Source organism: Halyomorpha halys, unplaced genomic scaffold (assembly GCF_000696795.3).
Source record: "Halyomorpha halys isolate HHAL.00 unplaced genomic scaffold, Hhal_1.1 Scaffold1017.1, whole genome shotgun sequence".
Taxonomy (NCBI): Eukaryota; Metazoa; Arthropoda; class Insecta; order Hemiptera; family Pentatomidae; genus Halyomorpha; species Halyomorpha halys.
In genome coordinates, this window is record NW_027107632.1 from 495,022 (window position 1) to 511,093 (window position 16,072).

The 16,072-nt window shown below is 29.5% G+C and overlaps 1 protein-coding gene and 1 long non-coding RNA gene across 6 annotated transcripts in view; one reads left to right on the forward strand and one right to left on the reverse strand.

The window, feature by feature from the left end:
• fws (four way stop) overlaps window positions 1-11,749 on the reverse strand; it is a 34,691-nt gene extending 22,942 nt beyond the window's left edge. Inside the window, exons 1-4 of one of the 5 annotated variants that reach the window (XR_010843041.1) lie at window positions 11,584-11,749; window positions 5,056-9,519; window positions 4,576-4,683; window positions 247-1,474 (exon numbers count right to left, since the gene is read on the reverse strand). Coding sequence is in view for 2 of the 5 variants with exons in the window: in XM_014431980.3 (XP_014287466.1) it covers window positions 1,350-1,474; window positions 4,576-4,683; window positions 10,944-10,983 (273 nt within the window). In the remaining 3 variants the exon portion in view is untranslated. Of the gene's footprint in view, window positions 1-246; window positions 1,475-4,575; window positions 4,684-5,055; window positions 9,520-9,971; window positions 10,244-10,943; window positions 11,496-11,583 lie in introns of those variants that run through there. The other 4 variants (XR_010843042.1, XR_010843043.1, XM_014431980.3 and 1 more) reach the window with 4 other exon arrangements.
• Window positions 10,135-16,072, forward strand: part of LOC106687841 (uncharacterized) — an 11,793-nt gene continuing 5,855 nt past the window's right edge. The window contains exons 1-2 of the long non-coding RNA XR_001344236.2: window positions 10,135-10,255; window positions 13,285-13,396. This is a non-coding gene — a long non-coding RNA (uncharacterized lncRNA). The remainder of the gene's footprint in view (window positions 10,256-13,284; window positions 13,397-16,072) is intronic.

Here is a 16,072-nt window from a genome sequence, read left to right on the forward strand (position 1 = left end):
ACATTGTATATATTCCATAATCAGTTACTGTATAAATTTCATTTGTGAAAAAAACACAAATGAAATACATAAAATAACTAATCATACAGAATACTTTAGTTATTCAAGCCAGATACTTTATTTATATTCACAGAGGATAGATTTGGTAATTACTGTAATTTGATTCAATAGTAATTTGTGATATTTATTTGAATATATAAAAGATCTAATTCATTTATACATTAAGGGGAAAAAATTGAAAACCAATTACAGAAAAATATCTTTATTTGGAGACCAGTTTTGGAAAATTGTTTAGTTTCCATTTTAAAAAAAAAATATATATATATTTGCAATAATTCACACCGTTCTAGAAATTAAACAATATTTAAAAAAATTTAAAATAACATTAAATAAGTTATTACAAAACAATTAAGATACACAATTATTTATCACTTGAATGTCTATATAAATAACTAATAAAAAATGAAAACATAAAACAATAAAGGAAACAATACTTTTTCTCAGTAGAAGCGGTTAAATCAATTTACCATTCTTTCGATAAACCTTAGTATAAAATACTGGAAGATTGATTGTTTCAATAACAAAAATACTTAATTTAAAGCTCTGTTTCAAATATCTTACACCATTTAATATAATTAAAACTACAATTACAGGATTGCAGTTAATTTTAATTAAACATTAAAAAAAAAAAAAAAAATCAACAATCAAGATACATCAAATAATAGTGTTTATAGTGAATATATGAATGGTGTTTATAACCACATGGCATATATAAAGCACCAATTATAGACTTAAGTATAAACAAAATGTGCAGAATTATTTAATAAATGTTTACATTAAATATTAATTGCAAATAATAAACACACGGTAGAATAAAGTGTGGATATATAATGTTTATTAACTTCAAGTCTTCATATACATATATACAATTTCAGTAAACAAGGAAGCATTCCTTATTTTAACAAATTTACTAGGAATAAACATACTACCAATCAACTAACAAAACCAGATAAAGGGATTATAATGGAAGTATAGGTAACTAAACCCTTAAATGATAAATAATGCCATTTTGTGAACTCAAATAGGCACTGTGTAGAATTGAATTATAAATTTATCTAGAGAGGCAAGAGACAGTTATGCCAAAACTAAAAAACAACATACACACAATTTTTAAACCGGAATAAAACTATACTTAAAAAAATAATAAAATAATAGACTAGTATTTTTTAATAAAAATCTTTGTATATTTAAAAATAAAATTTGCAATATTTACAGGTTTTTTTCAAATAGTTTAAAATGAATATATATATATATATATATGTATACGTCTATTTACATAAGTTAGCTACCTGGACATGTACATGCATAACTGAGAGTACACCTTGTAATTTTTCGACCCAAGTAGCTTGAGAAACTAAATCTTCGTGTTTCTCAAGAACTTGTTTCTTTAGTTCTTTGTCCAACAAGGTGATACCTAAAAGAAAACATATACATACAATATAATATTGAATTAAATATAAATGTGAAACTGATTAAGAGCAAATATATAATTTGGATGAGCTAGGATTGTGAATTCTATTATAAAATAATTGGTAGTAGCGTTATAGATAAACAGGGAGCCTGGCCAAGTGGAATAGTTATTTTGAATAAAATGAATGATTTGAAAATATTGTTACATGCTTGTTCTATGCCAGTTAAGTGTGTTCACTAACTCAATAGTGTAATAATTTAGCAATCTAAATTCAGATTATTTTCTAAGACGTTGGTCAGGGGATCGGTCAGTAGATTGACGATTGTATCTTCACTCACCGCATATCTTACCAACTTCTCCATATATTATTTCTACAATCAACTATATTCATCTATCAGATCATTTTAATTTGATTTTTTAGAATCTAGTTTCTTTTTTAAACTTGATAAAATCTACAAAAAATTTATGAAATTGGCACAAAACGTTTTATGTGAACCTTTTCTATAAACATTCTAGAGAAAATGATAAAATTTCTTATAATATCTTTTTTTTACTTTCTCTACAAATATTTTACAATTTTATTTGATTTGTTTATTTATGAATGAGGAGAAAATGGTTGGGGGTGCGGTCAATGAAAAACACAAATAAGTACGATTAACTTATTTTAATGTGCCCACGTTTCGGCTAGAGTTTCTAGCCTTCTTCAGGGCTAAAAACAGAACAAGATAACAACCACACCACAGTAAGTATAGAAAAATAAAAAAATAAAAAGGAAGTATAAACAGAATAATTTTACACATAAAATGATTTGAAAATATTGTTACATGCTTGTTCTATGCCATTATCATTTTAAGTGTAAAATTATTCTGTTTATACTTCCTTTTTATTTTTTTATTCTTCTATACTTACTGTGGTTGTTATCTTGTTCTGTTTTTAGCCCTGAAGAAGGCTAGAAATTCTAGCCGAAACGTTGGCACATTAAAATAAGTTAATCGAACTTATTTGCGTTTTTCATTGACCGCAACCCCAACCATCTTCTCCTCATTCATCATCCACGGTCAACTATCTCTCATAATTTGTTTATTTACTTCTTCAACTCCACTCAGTATAGGACTCCAATGGGAGTCTTGGCCGAAAAAACAAAACAAAAAAAAAAACTCCACGCAACTTTCGTTATCACCAATTTCCTAAATTCGTATATTTTCTAACACAAACAATCCATCAATCCCTTTACTCCCGCTGCCTATATTTTAAGAATCTGGACACACCTATCATTGATTGCTATATCTTTGAAACACTTTCTATCCTTGGCACACTTCCTTGTTCCTTGTTTGGTGCAACTCTTGAATTTCTAAATCAATCTATATAAACCTTGGACCGAAATTGTGTTGATCACTAAGCTAATAAAGATTGTATTTCCTTTACCAATAGATATATCCTAAATACAATTAACTTTCTTTTCTTTCTTATTTGTTACCCATTCTCTAACCATATACATTCTTCCCCTTCTTTTTCCTTTCATTATCCTCATTTTTTATTAATTATATCTTTAATTATAATTTTTTATTTTCTCCTTCCTGAACTGTCTACCTAGTTAAACTCCACATCTCATAATTTGTCTTCACTTTAGTAATTGTTTCTTTATCTTGTATTTATATTTTAGACTTTGCATGTCTTGTACTATACCAAATTTTGTCTTTTGTATAATTAGTCTTCATTGTACAACATTTTGGTTAATTTTATTCTCCTTTATATGTTTATGTCTACATGTTCAGTGTTTATACTCTTATCTAATTATTTTACACTTAGGATCGTACATATCAGTAGTTCAGAGGAAAAAAGACACTATGAAACATTTCCCTAACTTTACAGAAGAGGAGCTTGAAAAAACATATTTTTCTGAATAGGAGAGTAGCAATATCTTATTAAAAGTATGTAGCACCCCACACAATTAGTCTATAAAATTGTGATATATATACATCTAGATAAAGCAAAAGCTTTTAAATAAAAATGTGGTGCAGAGAGCACATCACACAACTTTCAGTTACTACCCTACACTTGGAGTTGAAATAAATTCTCACACATTTCAGAACAGATATTTCTGTATTATTCACTGCCCCAATACTTTCCCAGACTAATTTTCCAAATGAACCTTCAAATTGGCAGATGGGCAAATACCAACTTCAACAGTTTTCAAGAAAATACTTTTATATTATTTTTTGTTGCAAAACTTCAACATTTTTCTTTTGCAAAAGTATGAAAGAAATATAAAAATATAACAGTTTTTCTAAAATTTAAATTCTGTTGTTAGTCAGTCGACTAACTGCAAGGCTCGCAAAAAAGGTTTAAATTGAAATTAACAAAAATAACTATGATGGTATGGAACATTAATCACACTATTGAAACAGAAAACCAACTGCACATGTCCCTGCCAAATATTCTGTCCTTCGTGTAAGAAAAGATACTTTTATTTATGTATTTTATGGCAATCTCCATTAAATTTTTTTCTAAAATCTTAGGCTTTCAAATAGTATATAATACATCTATATTATGCCTTTTATTTCCAGAAATGTTTTTCCAACCTTGATAAAATATTTGTCCAATTATCTCAGTAAGTTGACAATAAAATACTTTCATAATTTATATTTATTCACTTTGCATTACTAATCAAAACATGAGAAGGATAATTATTTCAAATAAACAAAATTAAATGTACTTTAAAGAAAGATTTTTAAAAATTTCTCATATAAGCCCTGTCGGACTATTTCAGTGAGATTAAAACCTATCTGATATAAAATTAGTAAAATCTCTCTCTCTTTTACAAAAAGGGTTAATTTTAACCCATTTCATAAAATTTTCTAATAGATTTTAAAATTCCTATTAATAATCTGAAACAGTTTTTTTTCCCCGAGTTGCAAAGAACATAAACATAGTAAATATAAATGTGTAGTACAATGGTTCTTATACCATGGTGGCTGCTGGTGACATCAAAGGTCACCAGCCTCTTTCTTTAGCACGAGACTTTTTAGTGGTGACATATAATGTTGGGGACATGTTTACAAGACATAAAGTTGTAAAAAGTAATAAATTATTCGTAAATTCACCTTCAGCTAACTTTGATAATTGCTCAGACACACTTAGAGTCTGAGCAGCAGCAATAGTTATCATTTGTCCAGGATGTTCAACTTTACTAATAAACTGCCTAAGATAATCTGAAAAGAAAAACAAGAAACATTAGTTCTACAAATTTGATCTATTCCAAAGAGTGAATTTGTACAATCTATATACCATGCCACATCTTTTAATAATAATGCCATATCTTAATAAAATCATCAATAGAGTGATATTAATAACTATTATTTATAAAACATATTAAACAACAGACAGCTAAATAAGCGTAATATGGAAAAAATTGAGAAATCTTAAATGTCAGGCTGTAGATAATGTATCAACTAAATAGGTTGAATTGAGAAATTAATTAAATGTACTAGCACTGCTAAAGAAACAGACAGCACATCAATGATTATAACTGTAATTGACTAATTTAACTAAAAAGAATGTCTAAATATAATTTAAGGTGTTACCTGAGAACAGCTGCTTAGTTGAAATAAGGTCTACTGAATGAAGAAATTGACTCGGTTGTTATCTAAGGAACATATTTGTATTTCTTCTTCATTGTAAGGACTATCTCCTATGCAGTGAAGACATAAAAATTCATCATCTTCTGACAGCTCTTGTTTGGTGAGATCTACACATTTCATATGAAACCATTGACCACACTTCCCATCACACTGAACCCAATCCAAAGAATCTTCTGTTGGCTTCAAACAATTTTCAGCAGCACAATCTTCACCTGTTTCACTAACTACCGAGGAAGCACCAGGGGAAGAAGGAGCCATATTTGATATTGACTCAGTCTGAAGAAGTTTAGTTTTCAACAAATAGTTCTGGTTAGTTATAGTAGACATGTTAGTTTTTCTCATGATCCGTTTTATGTTGGGATTTTTTCTAACTGACTTCATTCCAGGCTTCTTTACCACTTTTAATTTCGTTTTGACAAGATTTTTATTGATTTTAGAAGTAGATGGTTGAAGTGATGTAGGATTTATAATGAAATAGTCTCTCATCTTAGCAGCTTCAAGCACCATCCAAATATCTGAACTTTCTGTGGATGTAATTTCCATTATATCACCTTCCATCATCAACTGTCTAAGTTCTAAAAGTTTATCAATACTTACTGATATATGCTTGAAATCCTTAATTTCCTCATTTATTAATTGAACAATATTGATTTGATTAAGGTCAATCAAACTATGAGGTGGAGCACTGGCTTTTAATTGTTGAACAGAATTTGAATTTAAAATCTTTTTGGAATTAGCATTGATAAGATGCAATGCTGACGTAACTTCTTTGGTGCTTAGTATTTTTTGTGCTCTCCTTTGCCAATCATTAAATTTAGTAAGACTGTATTCTAAAGCAAAACATTCAGGTACTTTCACAGCCAAATTATTTAAATCGTAACATAACTCTCTTACCCTATCTATATGTGGACGTTTTGTTCGGAAACAGAAACTACAAATCAGCTTGTTGAAATAGTTATATAGAGTAGGACAACTACTCTTATCTTCAATTATAAAACATCGACTATGATAAACTGTATAACAAATTCTACACTCTAAAGTTCTGCTACTTAATTCTGAGCCGCATGGACAAGATTTGCTAACAGTAACACTACTGTTCTGCAGTCTTAATTCAAATATTGATTTTATTTGAGTTTTATAACATTGTCGATAATCTCTTTTCGAGAATTTTTTCCCAGATACATCAAATATTGATTCTACAACATTGTATGGGACTCCATTTGTTCTTTTGTAATAATTATTACGATTAACAAATTTTCGAGGCCATAAAGCATTCATTAAGTCAAATGGGGAACTTCTCTTAAGGAATAATTTTTTTGCTGTTGAAAGCCATCTTGATACTTCAATTAAACTTTCTTGAAGTAGCTGAAGTGATGGAAAACAAACTGGTAACAATTTAGCATCTGTTATTAATTTAACAATTTCTTCATAATAAAGGACCATTTCACCGCTCAATAATGACTTCATTTGGAGTTCAATGTGATCACTTTGTTCAATAACTTTGGCTAATCTTTCTTTTTCAGGAAAATTAACTTGTAACATACCTGATAGCTCTGACCATAAATTCCTTAAATCTTGAGGAGTAAGGTGAGGTGAAGAAAGTGCCATATCTAGCCGGTACTTCCATGAGAGTATAGAAGCTAAAGATTTGGATAAATCAATGCTTTGCTTATAAGCTAAACTTGACCTTGGAAATGTAGAAGCCTTTTCAATTAAATCTTCTATTTCTTCAACATGACAGGGCTGGGATATAACTTTATTATACTTATCCGTCCAATCACAGGTCTGTAATTTTATTTCTAACTCAGATAATTCTTCAAAATCGATGTTTATAGCTTTCATTAGACGAATACAGTGATCAATCCGAACTTTGTTCATAACCTTCGAATTTAATAATTTTTTTGCTATCTTTTTCAACTTAAGGGAGCATTCCAAAAGGTTTTTAATGCTGTTGGACTCAACTAAATTGCAAGGAACTTTATCTAAATTATTAGAAAACTCAATTAAGTCATTTACATGCTTCTTCTTGTGAATTTTAGAAGGATCTCCATTCAAGTTCATTAAATAATTCTTAGCTGTTGATGAAATTTGTAAACAACTTTTTACTTGATCTTCAAGTACATTCAATAATTCATCTTTTGTAAATTCCTTATCTTTGGAGTCAATTAAAAGTTCTGTGAATATCCTAAAATAAAATTTTTTATTGAGATCTGAAAAAGACTTATCCACACTAACTATCCATTTATCGAAGTTTTCAACCTTATTCCTCATTAAGTACAAAATTGCAACAAGTTCATCAATTTTATAATGATACTTCAACTTGTAATTTGATACTGGGCAAACACACAATTGTTTATAATGGTCTAGGCAAACAAGTTTTAATGGATTACATTTACACACTAATGCAGATAAAAAACATGTAGTTTTACAAACAAAGCACTGTCGTTCATCATCTGGAAGTTCATCAAATCTGACTCTGGAAGCATTTTTTATTCCCTGCATGAGTAGAAACTTTCGCTTGGTATGCTCTGCATTAACCATTGTTCTCATATCTTTGTAGGTAGCAAGTAAGATTTTTTTATCCAATTCATCATATATTTCAGCCATTTTACATACTAACTCATCATGGGAAAACACACAAAATCTTTTTAATGATGAATAATGACTAATGCATTCTCGTCCAATGTGAAGCCAATCATAAGGTGCAAAATTACAAGCTTCTGCAAAGTTAAAACCTTGATTGAAACCAGCATGATAAGCTCGAGGAAATGTAATGACAAATTCACCTTCCCTTTGGTCAGTTCTGTAAATAGGAACGCCTGTTTTCATTATATCATTTGGATTCATAATGGTAACTAGCTGATGAAGAATATCTGGCTGAGAATCAAAAAGTTCAGGAGCTTCAGCTTTCATTGCACGTTCAAAATCTTCAGCACTACTTCCAGGAACTCCATACCATGTTTTTGGCTCCCCCAAATGCAAATAGTTGATGGAATAGCTCCAGTGGTCTTCATTGTGCCAACAAAAAGTGGCAAAACACATACCAGCATACATCCACGGTATTTTCATTCCCGATATATCTGCACTAATATGTCGTAATACTGATGCTTTTAACACAGGCAAATTATTAAGATTCCATCCAGATTCAGCATATTTATCAAAAACATCATTGTCTATATCGACTTTAGTGGGTTTATTTTTAATAGGGAAGCCAGAACCATGATCAATAACATGCAAATCTGCTCCATACTCAACTGTGACAGATTCTTCAATAGAAGAAACAACTTTCCAAAATTCAGATTCAACTCTACTAGTAGGTACATCTGTAGGTTTCAATTTAAAATAATTTTCTTTAAAGGTATCAGCCATTTCATGAAATTCAGTCAATGTATACTCTCTTTCTGCTTGTGCAAAACCAAACTCTTCTAATGACTTACAAGCTTCTGTAGCCACACATTTTGGACACCTCCATCCACTCAAATTGGTATCAGTTAGGGGTGGTATAAGACAGGAAGAATGGTATCTATCTTCACAACTTAAACAAGTCACTAATGACTCTTCAATGTCTCCATTAGAACAACTTTTGCACATATACTTTGCCAATGGATCAAATTCATACATTATCTTCTTACCTCGGGTTCTAGTTTTGACAGATTTCGTAAATGCCAGATCGCAAACTGCCATTTTTGGACCTGGCCCTAAAAATGTTAAACTTTTCAGTTCTCTAAAGGATGGAGAATTTGAATCACTGTTATCAAGAGGATTACCATTACTATCTCTCCTTTTCTCATTATCTCCCATTTCCTTATTTTTTTCTGCTTCTAATCTGGAAGTTATAAAAGGAAGTATTAAATGATCATAATGAGTCTTTAACAAAGCAGGAGACTTCACATTTGTTAATTCCATTTTTTGGGCGATTTCTCCCCACTTTCTTACTTTAGTTACTTCTTCATGGCCTCCTCCCTCTTTTACAAGTTTGTGGAGTGTGTATAAGTCTAATGTTCGTTTTTCTATAACTGGTATTTGAAAAGTCTTCCCTTTAAGAGCAAAAAATTTAGTTAACTGATCAATAAAGTTTAATTTTATCCTAGTCCTTGCTTCAAGTTCATTTATTCTTTGTATTCTTGGTGTAAATTTTAAGCTATCCATATCTAAAACAAAAGGCACCTTCCATCCCGCTGGTGGGATGATCTTGCATATTCCTGTTTTCTGACCAATAGGTCTTATTTTATTTATATATTTAAGTGGATTTTCAAACTCTTCTAATGTAGGTGAGAATACAGGTGCTTCAGGGGGTGGGTCAAACTTAAATTTATTAACACAGATTTGTTTGTACTTTCTAGGAGTTGAAGGCACTTTGGCCTCCTGTGGAGGGCTCTCCATATTTCTCGGTTTAGGTTTCATTCACTGAGAAAAAAACAGAAAAGAAAAACAAAACTTGAAATGTATGCAAAACATTTAAACAATGGAAACATACATTAAAATATTTTTAAATGAACACATCCATAAAATTAAGCAATGAAGAAAAATACTCAAATAATTATTAATTGATAAAAATTAGTTTTCACATAATGATAGGATGAAAAATTATTACTTCAACAATAATTAATTTTCAAAACACAAATTTTGTTTTATGAAAGGATTATTATCTCAGAAACGGACGCAAAAGCTAATAAAATGTTTTTTAAATATATAAATAAAAACGTGTATATCATTTAGACTTAACATATATATTTTTTCTAAATCATACCACTAGTGCAGAAACGAACTTATGACTCACGAATAATTATTTAATAAAATCAATTGTGGGTAATTATATCATTAATTAAACAAACATATGAAAACAAACAACATCTTACTCCCAGCTCAATGACCAATGGCCATTTTTAGTTTTCACATATAATGGGAAACACGTTCGCATAAATCTGCTGGCTTCTTAACTATGGACGATAAACGTTCAGCGCTGGGAGGAAAGAAATGAAATAACGAAAATTGTATAAAAAGACCTTTAAATCACACTCGCTCACCATTTCTGGAAACGAAGATAATGGTTCCTTTCTTCAGAACGTTGAACATCGCAGTAGAAAGCATAGATTATTAGAGTTCATCAACATGGCGGCTACGATGTAGTTAACTAATAAAGGTGATTTAATTTTTAATTTTTTCTTTTTTTTTTAACATAAGAAACGTTTAAGTTAAAAAGAACGAGCGCTCGTAAATAATGAATTAAGAAAAACTAGAAATAACGAAGTTCCTTCAGAGATGACGTCAAATAATATCGAAGTAGCGTTAATAAGTTTATTTTAAAGAAATCTAAATTGGAATATTGGTCCAAATTACAACTAATAATGAGGAAGTGAATTGTTACGTACATTCAAAACATCGACAATGATTTATGATCAACGAAAGTTTTAAAAAATTGTTAAACATATTTACACATAAACTGTGAGGTCGTGTTGTGATATTAAGTATTTAAGTACCACAAAAGAGAATGCAAAATACACCTACACAGCTCTGTAAGTGTTACTGATTAAAAACGGCTAACTTATAAGTAAACATCCTACTTCTTCTAATATGTCAAAACTCAAATGAAATTTTCATCTTAACCATTTTTTTTTTTTTAATATAAAATAATAAATTCTGACAAAAATGATTAATAAGGTTTGGCATTCAAAATTTTAAGAAATTTCTGCTAACCAAAAGAAGGCCAAGCTTATTAAAAAATGTGGCAAGAATATAGTTTGAACGTTAGATAAAAAAGAATAATGAAGTGATAGTAAAAATTATATGTAACATCGTTTAATAAATAAATAATTATCAAAAAAGATTACCATCTTTTCGAAGACAAGTCCACACATCTGGCGTTGACATATTTGAAGTAAGTTACAAATAAATAAAAAATCTTGATACAAAATAACAAAAACAAAACAAAACAACACTAACTCACAACTTAAAACGTTTCAATTTAAAAGTCTACTAAAGGCAACGGGAGGTTAAGTTAGGTTCACTAACCACTAGCGCTGTCGTTTTTTGAAACCTACATTTCACTACGTGATGTAGCGTAGGAGCATAATGGAGAACATCGTGCATAGGGTCTTTTGTTTGTTAAAAATCTACTGTTCGACCGAAAATTTGTTGATTTTGTATTATACTCGTAATATATTATACTTCGGATAGCTTGGTGCAGTTCGGATGTTGATTGGAGTGAAGTGTTGTTTTTTTTTCTTCACGACTTCCAGAGCTTTAGAGTCAAGGGGCTGTCTTCAAGTGTTATTTCTATAAGAGTTATTTTTTTGCGTAAATGCCATAGGATCTGACCCAAAACGAGCCATAAGTTCGTATTCTTCTTAAAACTATGATTATATGATTCTAATATAAGTTTCAATGTCAGAACAATAGTTGTAATAATTATTAGATGATGGTACTTAAGTTAAGTAAATTGTCTATAAATACTAATGAAAATATAGTTACCTCGGTTTTACTTTACGGTGGTTGGATGAAATAGTGTCTGATTTTCGAGCTGCTTACTCTTCCTCCATCAAGTACTACAAGGCAGTCGGTAGAAGCCTTAACATAAAGCACGGAGAGATCTGCTGTCGAGGGGAGTTTCGTCGCAGTGTTTGAATGAGGGGGGAGTGGGGGAAAATTGCCACCCCATCTCAAAATTTTTCCGAAAGGACCTAAAATTAAAATATTTTATGTATGACACTTAAGGATTTGATCTTTTCATGTAAGAATTATATTTTCCAAATTAATTATTTTCTTTATATATTCACTTTTGTTTATAAATATTTAATTTATATTTCATTTTTAACTGGTGACGTTGCTCCACTTGTTTGTAAGAGCATTACTAAATGTAACTTAAATTCGGAAACCATTGAGCAAACGTCTAAACCAAGTTTAGTTATACTTTTATCACTTTTCCTTTTAATTTTTGTGAATTGTTTTTCTATTAATTTCACTATTTTATAAAGGCGGTCATATCGTGTTTATTTTTTAAATTTAAGCAATAAAACAATACTTTAACTTTATTCTACCTTGCTTTATCTAAAATAAGATATTTTTAAAATTATTTGTATTTAGTCAATAATTAGAGCTCGTCTATTTGGGCATTAGTCAGGCAAACGTGAAAAGATGAACTGATTGTCAATACGTCACAATTTTGCTATAGGAAGAACTGAATTTCTTAGAAATAAATCTCTCTGTATATATTTGTAATAGGATCGTAATTATTTTGAATAATATTCATAATTTGCCATATCAGGAATTTAAAGTAAACGCTTATCTTCTAATAAAAATTAGCTTTACTGACCATGTGGTTCTTATTACATTTTCGAGTTATTATTGGTTTAAGAAGCAGCTGAATTAAAACATAATCTGCCAAGTTAATGCATATACTGCAATGAATTATATATTAATTAGATAATTATCTTGAAATAAAAAATAATGAAACAGGGACAGTATAATACATTCATATTAAATGCACTATAACTGCGAGTTGATTTTGTTATTTATTGCATGTCTTCTGATTTGTATTGAGGCTCTCTTCAACATATAACAGCGATTGTTTGACCTAAAAATATTAATTTATAGATTTCATAATTCTTGTTATTTCGCTTACGTTTATAGTTTTTTATTTAACTATTAAATTACTTCTCAAAATCTTTAGTTAAACAAACAAGATTCTCCTTCGAAGTATAACGTCGGAAAGGAACCCCGGACTACCAAGCTGTTTTATGCAAAGTTCTTTTATAGTTGCCTGCTTTTATTACTCAGAAAATATAAAAACAATTATAAATTATTGACCCCCGAGGTTAGGTTAGTAGGTAACTTGTCTTCAAAAAGTTGAAACCAGCTGTTGATATTGATTTCTATCACTGTCCCTATCTGCTTTAGTCCCCTGTGAAAGTCCTAGCTCTTAGTATCATACATCTCATTGAACTTGACTTTTTAATGATATGGGCCTCATATAAATAATGTAAATAAACGCTAAAACAGTGAAAGAGTTGTATATAGTCCATTTTTAAAATTAGTGCAATAATTATTTACGTAAAGGGTGTGTTATGATTTATGTATAACATTTATTTTCATACGAACTTGCTCCTTTGAATTCTTGTAATATAATTTATTTGATGATTTTTATTAATTTAACGATTTATTTTGTTTCTATAGGATTTCAGTTTCTCTCATTGTTCCTTTCAATTGAGTCGTAAAGCAGTAATCCATTATTTTACAAATTTATCTCAGAAGATTCAATGTGACAGCTTTTATTGGAAATGTACTGGTAAGCTTCATAGTGCTCTGATCACAGTATTTTTCTTCAATCAAGATTTTTTTTAATATGAAGTAAAAAATAAATTGAGTTAAGAGTCATTATTTGCCGTATAAGATAGCAAGAGCGGTGCTTGACGTTATGTATTTGTTACACAAATAGTTATCGAAACCTAATGTATTACTTGAAAAAAAAAAGATAAACCAATTGATCCAAATAATTACGTACAATGGAATTCATAGGCAAGAAAAATGATCATCCGTAAATCAATGAAATTTAAAATTGATATCTATATTGTACCGGATTAATTGGCATATAATGTTTCAATGAAAAAATAATTTGCTTTTTCAGTAAAAAAAAGAATATTTGGTGGACTGTGGTGGTATTAATGACAAGTATCACAAGATGACAAGCACAGGTTCTATCTATTGATTTTACATGTAAGTCCATCAAAAGTCAAAAATGCAATATAGTTTATTAGATACCTTTAAAAGGCATATATAGGCATGATTATTTGACCTATCACAGTCCATGTAAAGACAGTCATCATAAAGGAAGATTACCTTATCTAAGAAACTATATTGAGTTCAATAGGAAAATTAGATCTATGAATGAGTTATACAACCCATATGGGGTTACAATATCCAAATAATAGAGTCCTTTTAGATTGTGGCCGCTCTTCATTCTCGGGAATTATTCTAAATAAAAATTATTCAATAATACATCATGTTTTATTCGTTATTCAGCGAAGGTCGCTGGGAATACGCCCCCGCTCCACTCATGGAGGGTAAACAAATATTTTTTTTTATTAGAAAAGAAAATTATATTTCAATAATTATGTAAGTAAACTATATTGTACTAGACCAACACTTCCAATTGGGCTTATGAAATTAACCTAGTGCACAGGTGCATTTCCCTTAGAAAATTCTTGTATCCGAAACTGTTCGTTGTGGTTGATTCAGATTATTTAATCGTATTTTAGATTTCAAGTAACCTATAATTCGTATTTTTTAAAAATTGTTTTGTAATATTTAACTGAGTTGTTTCTAAAGTAATCGCTACTGTTAAAGTTTGAATAATTAATCTATTACTCAGTAAGGATTTAATTAAAAATATACGATTTTCAGGATTTCATTTTGTCACTCTTAAATAACAAATAATTTATCCATATTTTTTAAAAATTTTATTTTTATTTATGAATATCAAAAGGAAAAGGAAAACCTACTGTGTCCTCCACCTCAAAATAAATGTTATTTATCCGGTACTCCAAATGAAATTTGCAAATCCTACCGCACATTAGCACAGAGCCGATTAGTAGAGGACTGATTATAAATCTTAAATTTATAATTAATTATGAAACGCTAATAACGAGAACAGATTTTTAAGCAGTGAAAACCCGCTGAATATACAGTCAAAAAACATAAAATAAGCTGCATAAAAAATCTCCAAATATGCAATTAGGGAGCCAAAATGTTCAATTATACAACTGATGTACTTAAAAAATGATTTTGAACTAAGAACTCTTTTGGAGAACGAATTAAAAATGAATAATTTCAAACACGTTACAACTAGTGGTAAAGGAACAACAGCAATAATTATTATGAAAAGGATTATTAATTGGCAATATATGAAAAAAAATAGATGAAACGCACTATAACACAATAAATAATTTATTAAAATATGTATTTCAATAGATAAAAACATGAAATGAAACACTTCTTAAAAATTAACTCATGAAGGTAATATAAACATACAATCAGTAAAAAAAAACTATTAATCGTAGTATTTATATACTAATTAATAACAGGATATAAATAAATTAAATGGAAATTGTCAGTGACTTGTCCATTTTTGTCATTCGTTGCCAGATTCATTCCCTCTTCATAAATCTAATCTATGGTCTAAAATATTTTTATAATTATGTATAAAAAGATCCTTTTAAATCATCAACAAACGCGATAATACTATCGGATTGTGGTCAACGTCGCTGAATGCAACTGAATCATTCCCATTTAAAATTTTATTAATACTATGTCGCGAATGTATCATATTAACATGTTCCATTTTTTTCATACTTGGGGTTTCACGTGAGTTAAACTGTCTTAGAATTGATTTGATGATTTAAAATTTTCGTTTAAATTTCCAAGATTGATTGAGATAATAGGGATGGATATTAATGAAAGTACGATTGATGCTTAATGTATTACTATTCATTATTGGATAGATGCCCTTTTTCTACGCCCAAGGTCCTGTCTCTATCTATTTCAAATTCAAGATTTCAGCTTGGAAATCGACTTTGGAAGGAAACCATACATTTATTTTTGGCATTTTAAATCATTGCATTTATATATATTAAGGCAGTATCGATCCCTTTCGTTGCTTTCAAAGGAGACGGATTTTGATGCATGAGGTGTTCTAAGAAAAGGGATTCCACGGAGAAATGACGAATCCAATTTCGATTTCTAAAGTCTTACTGGAATTTTAATAAAAGTTATTAAAACAAATGAGAGATTTCAAAACTTCGACAGAAGTAAGTCTGCGGTTTGATGAGGTACAAATCGGATTGCAATGATTTTGACGCATACATTAGGGGTATTCATGATGTTGTGTTAAATGTTATATGTTTTACCATGTTAAATGTTATAACTATAGGATTGTGAGCAGCCCTATTTGAAGTCATGTTAAACG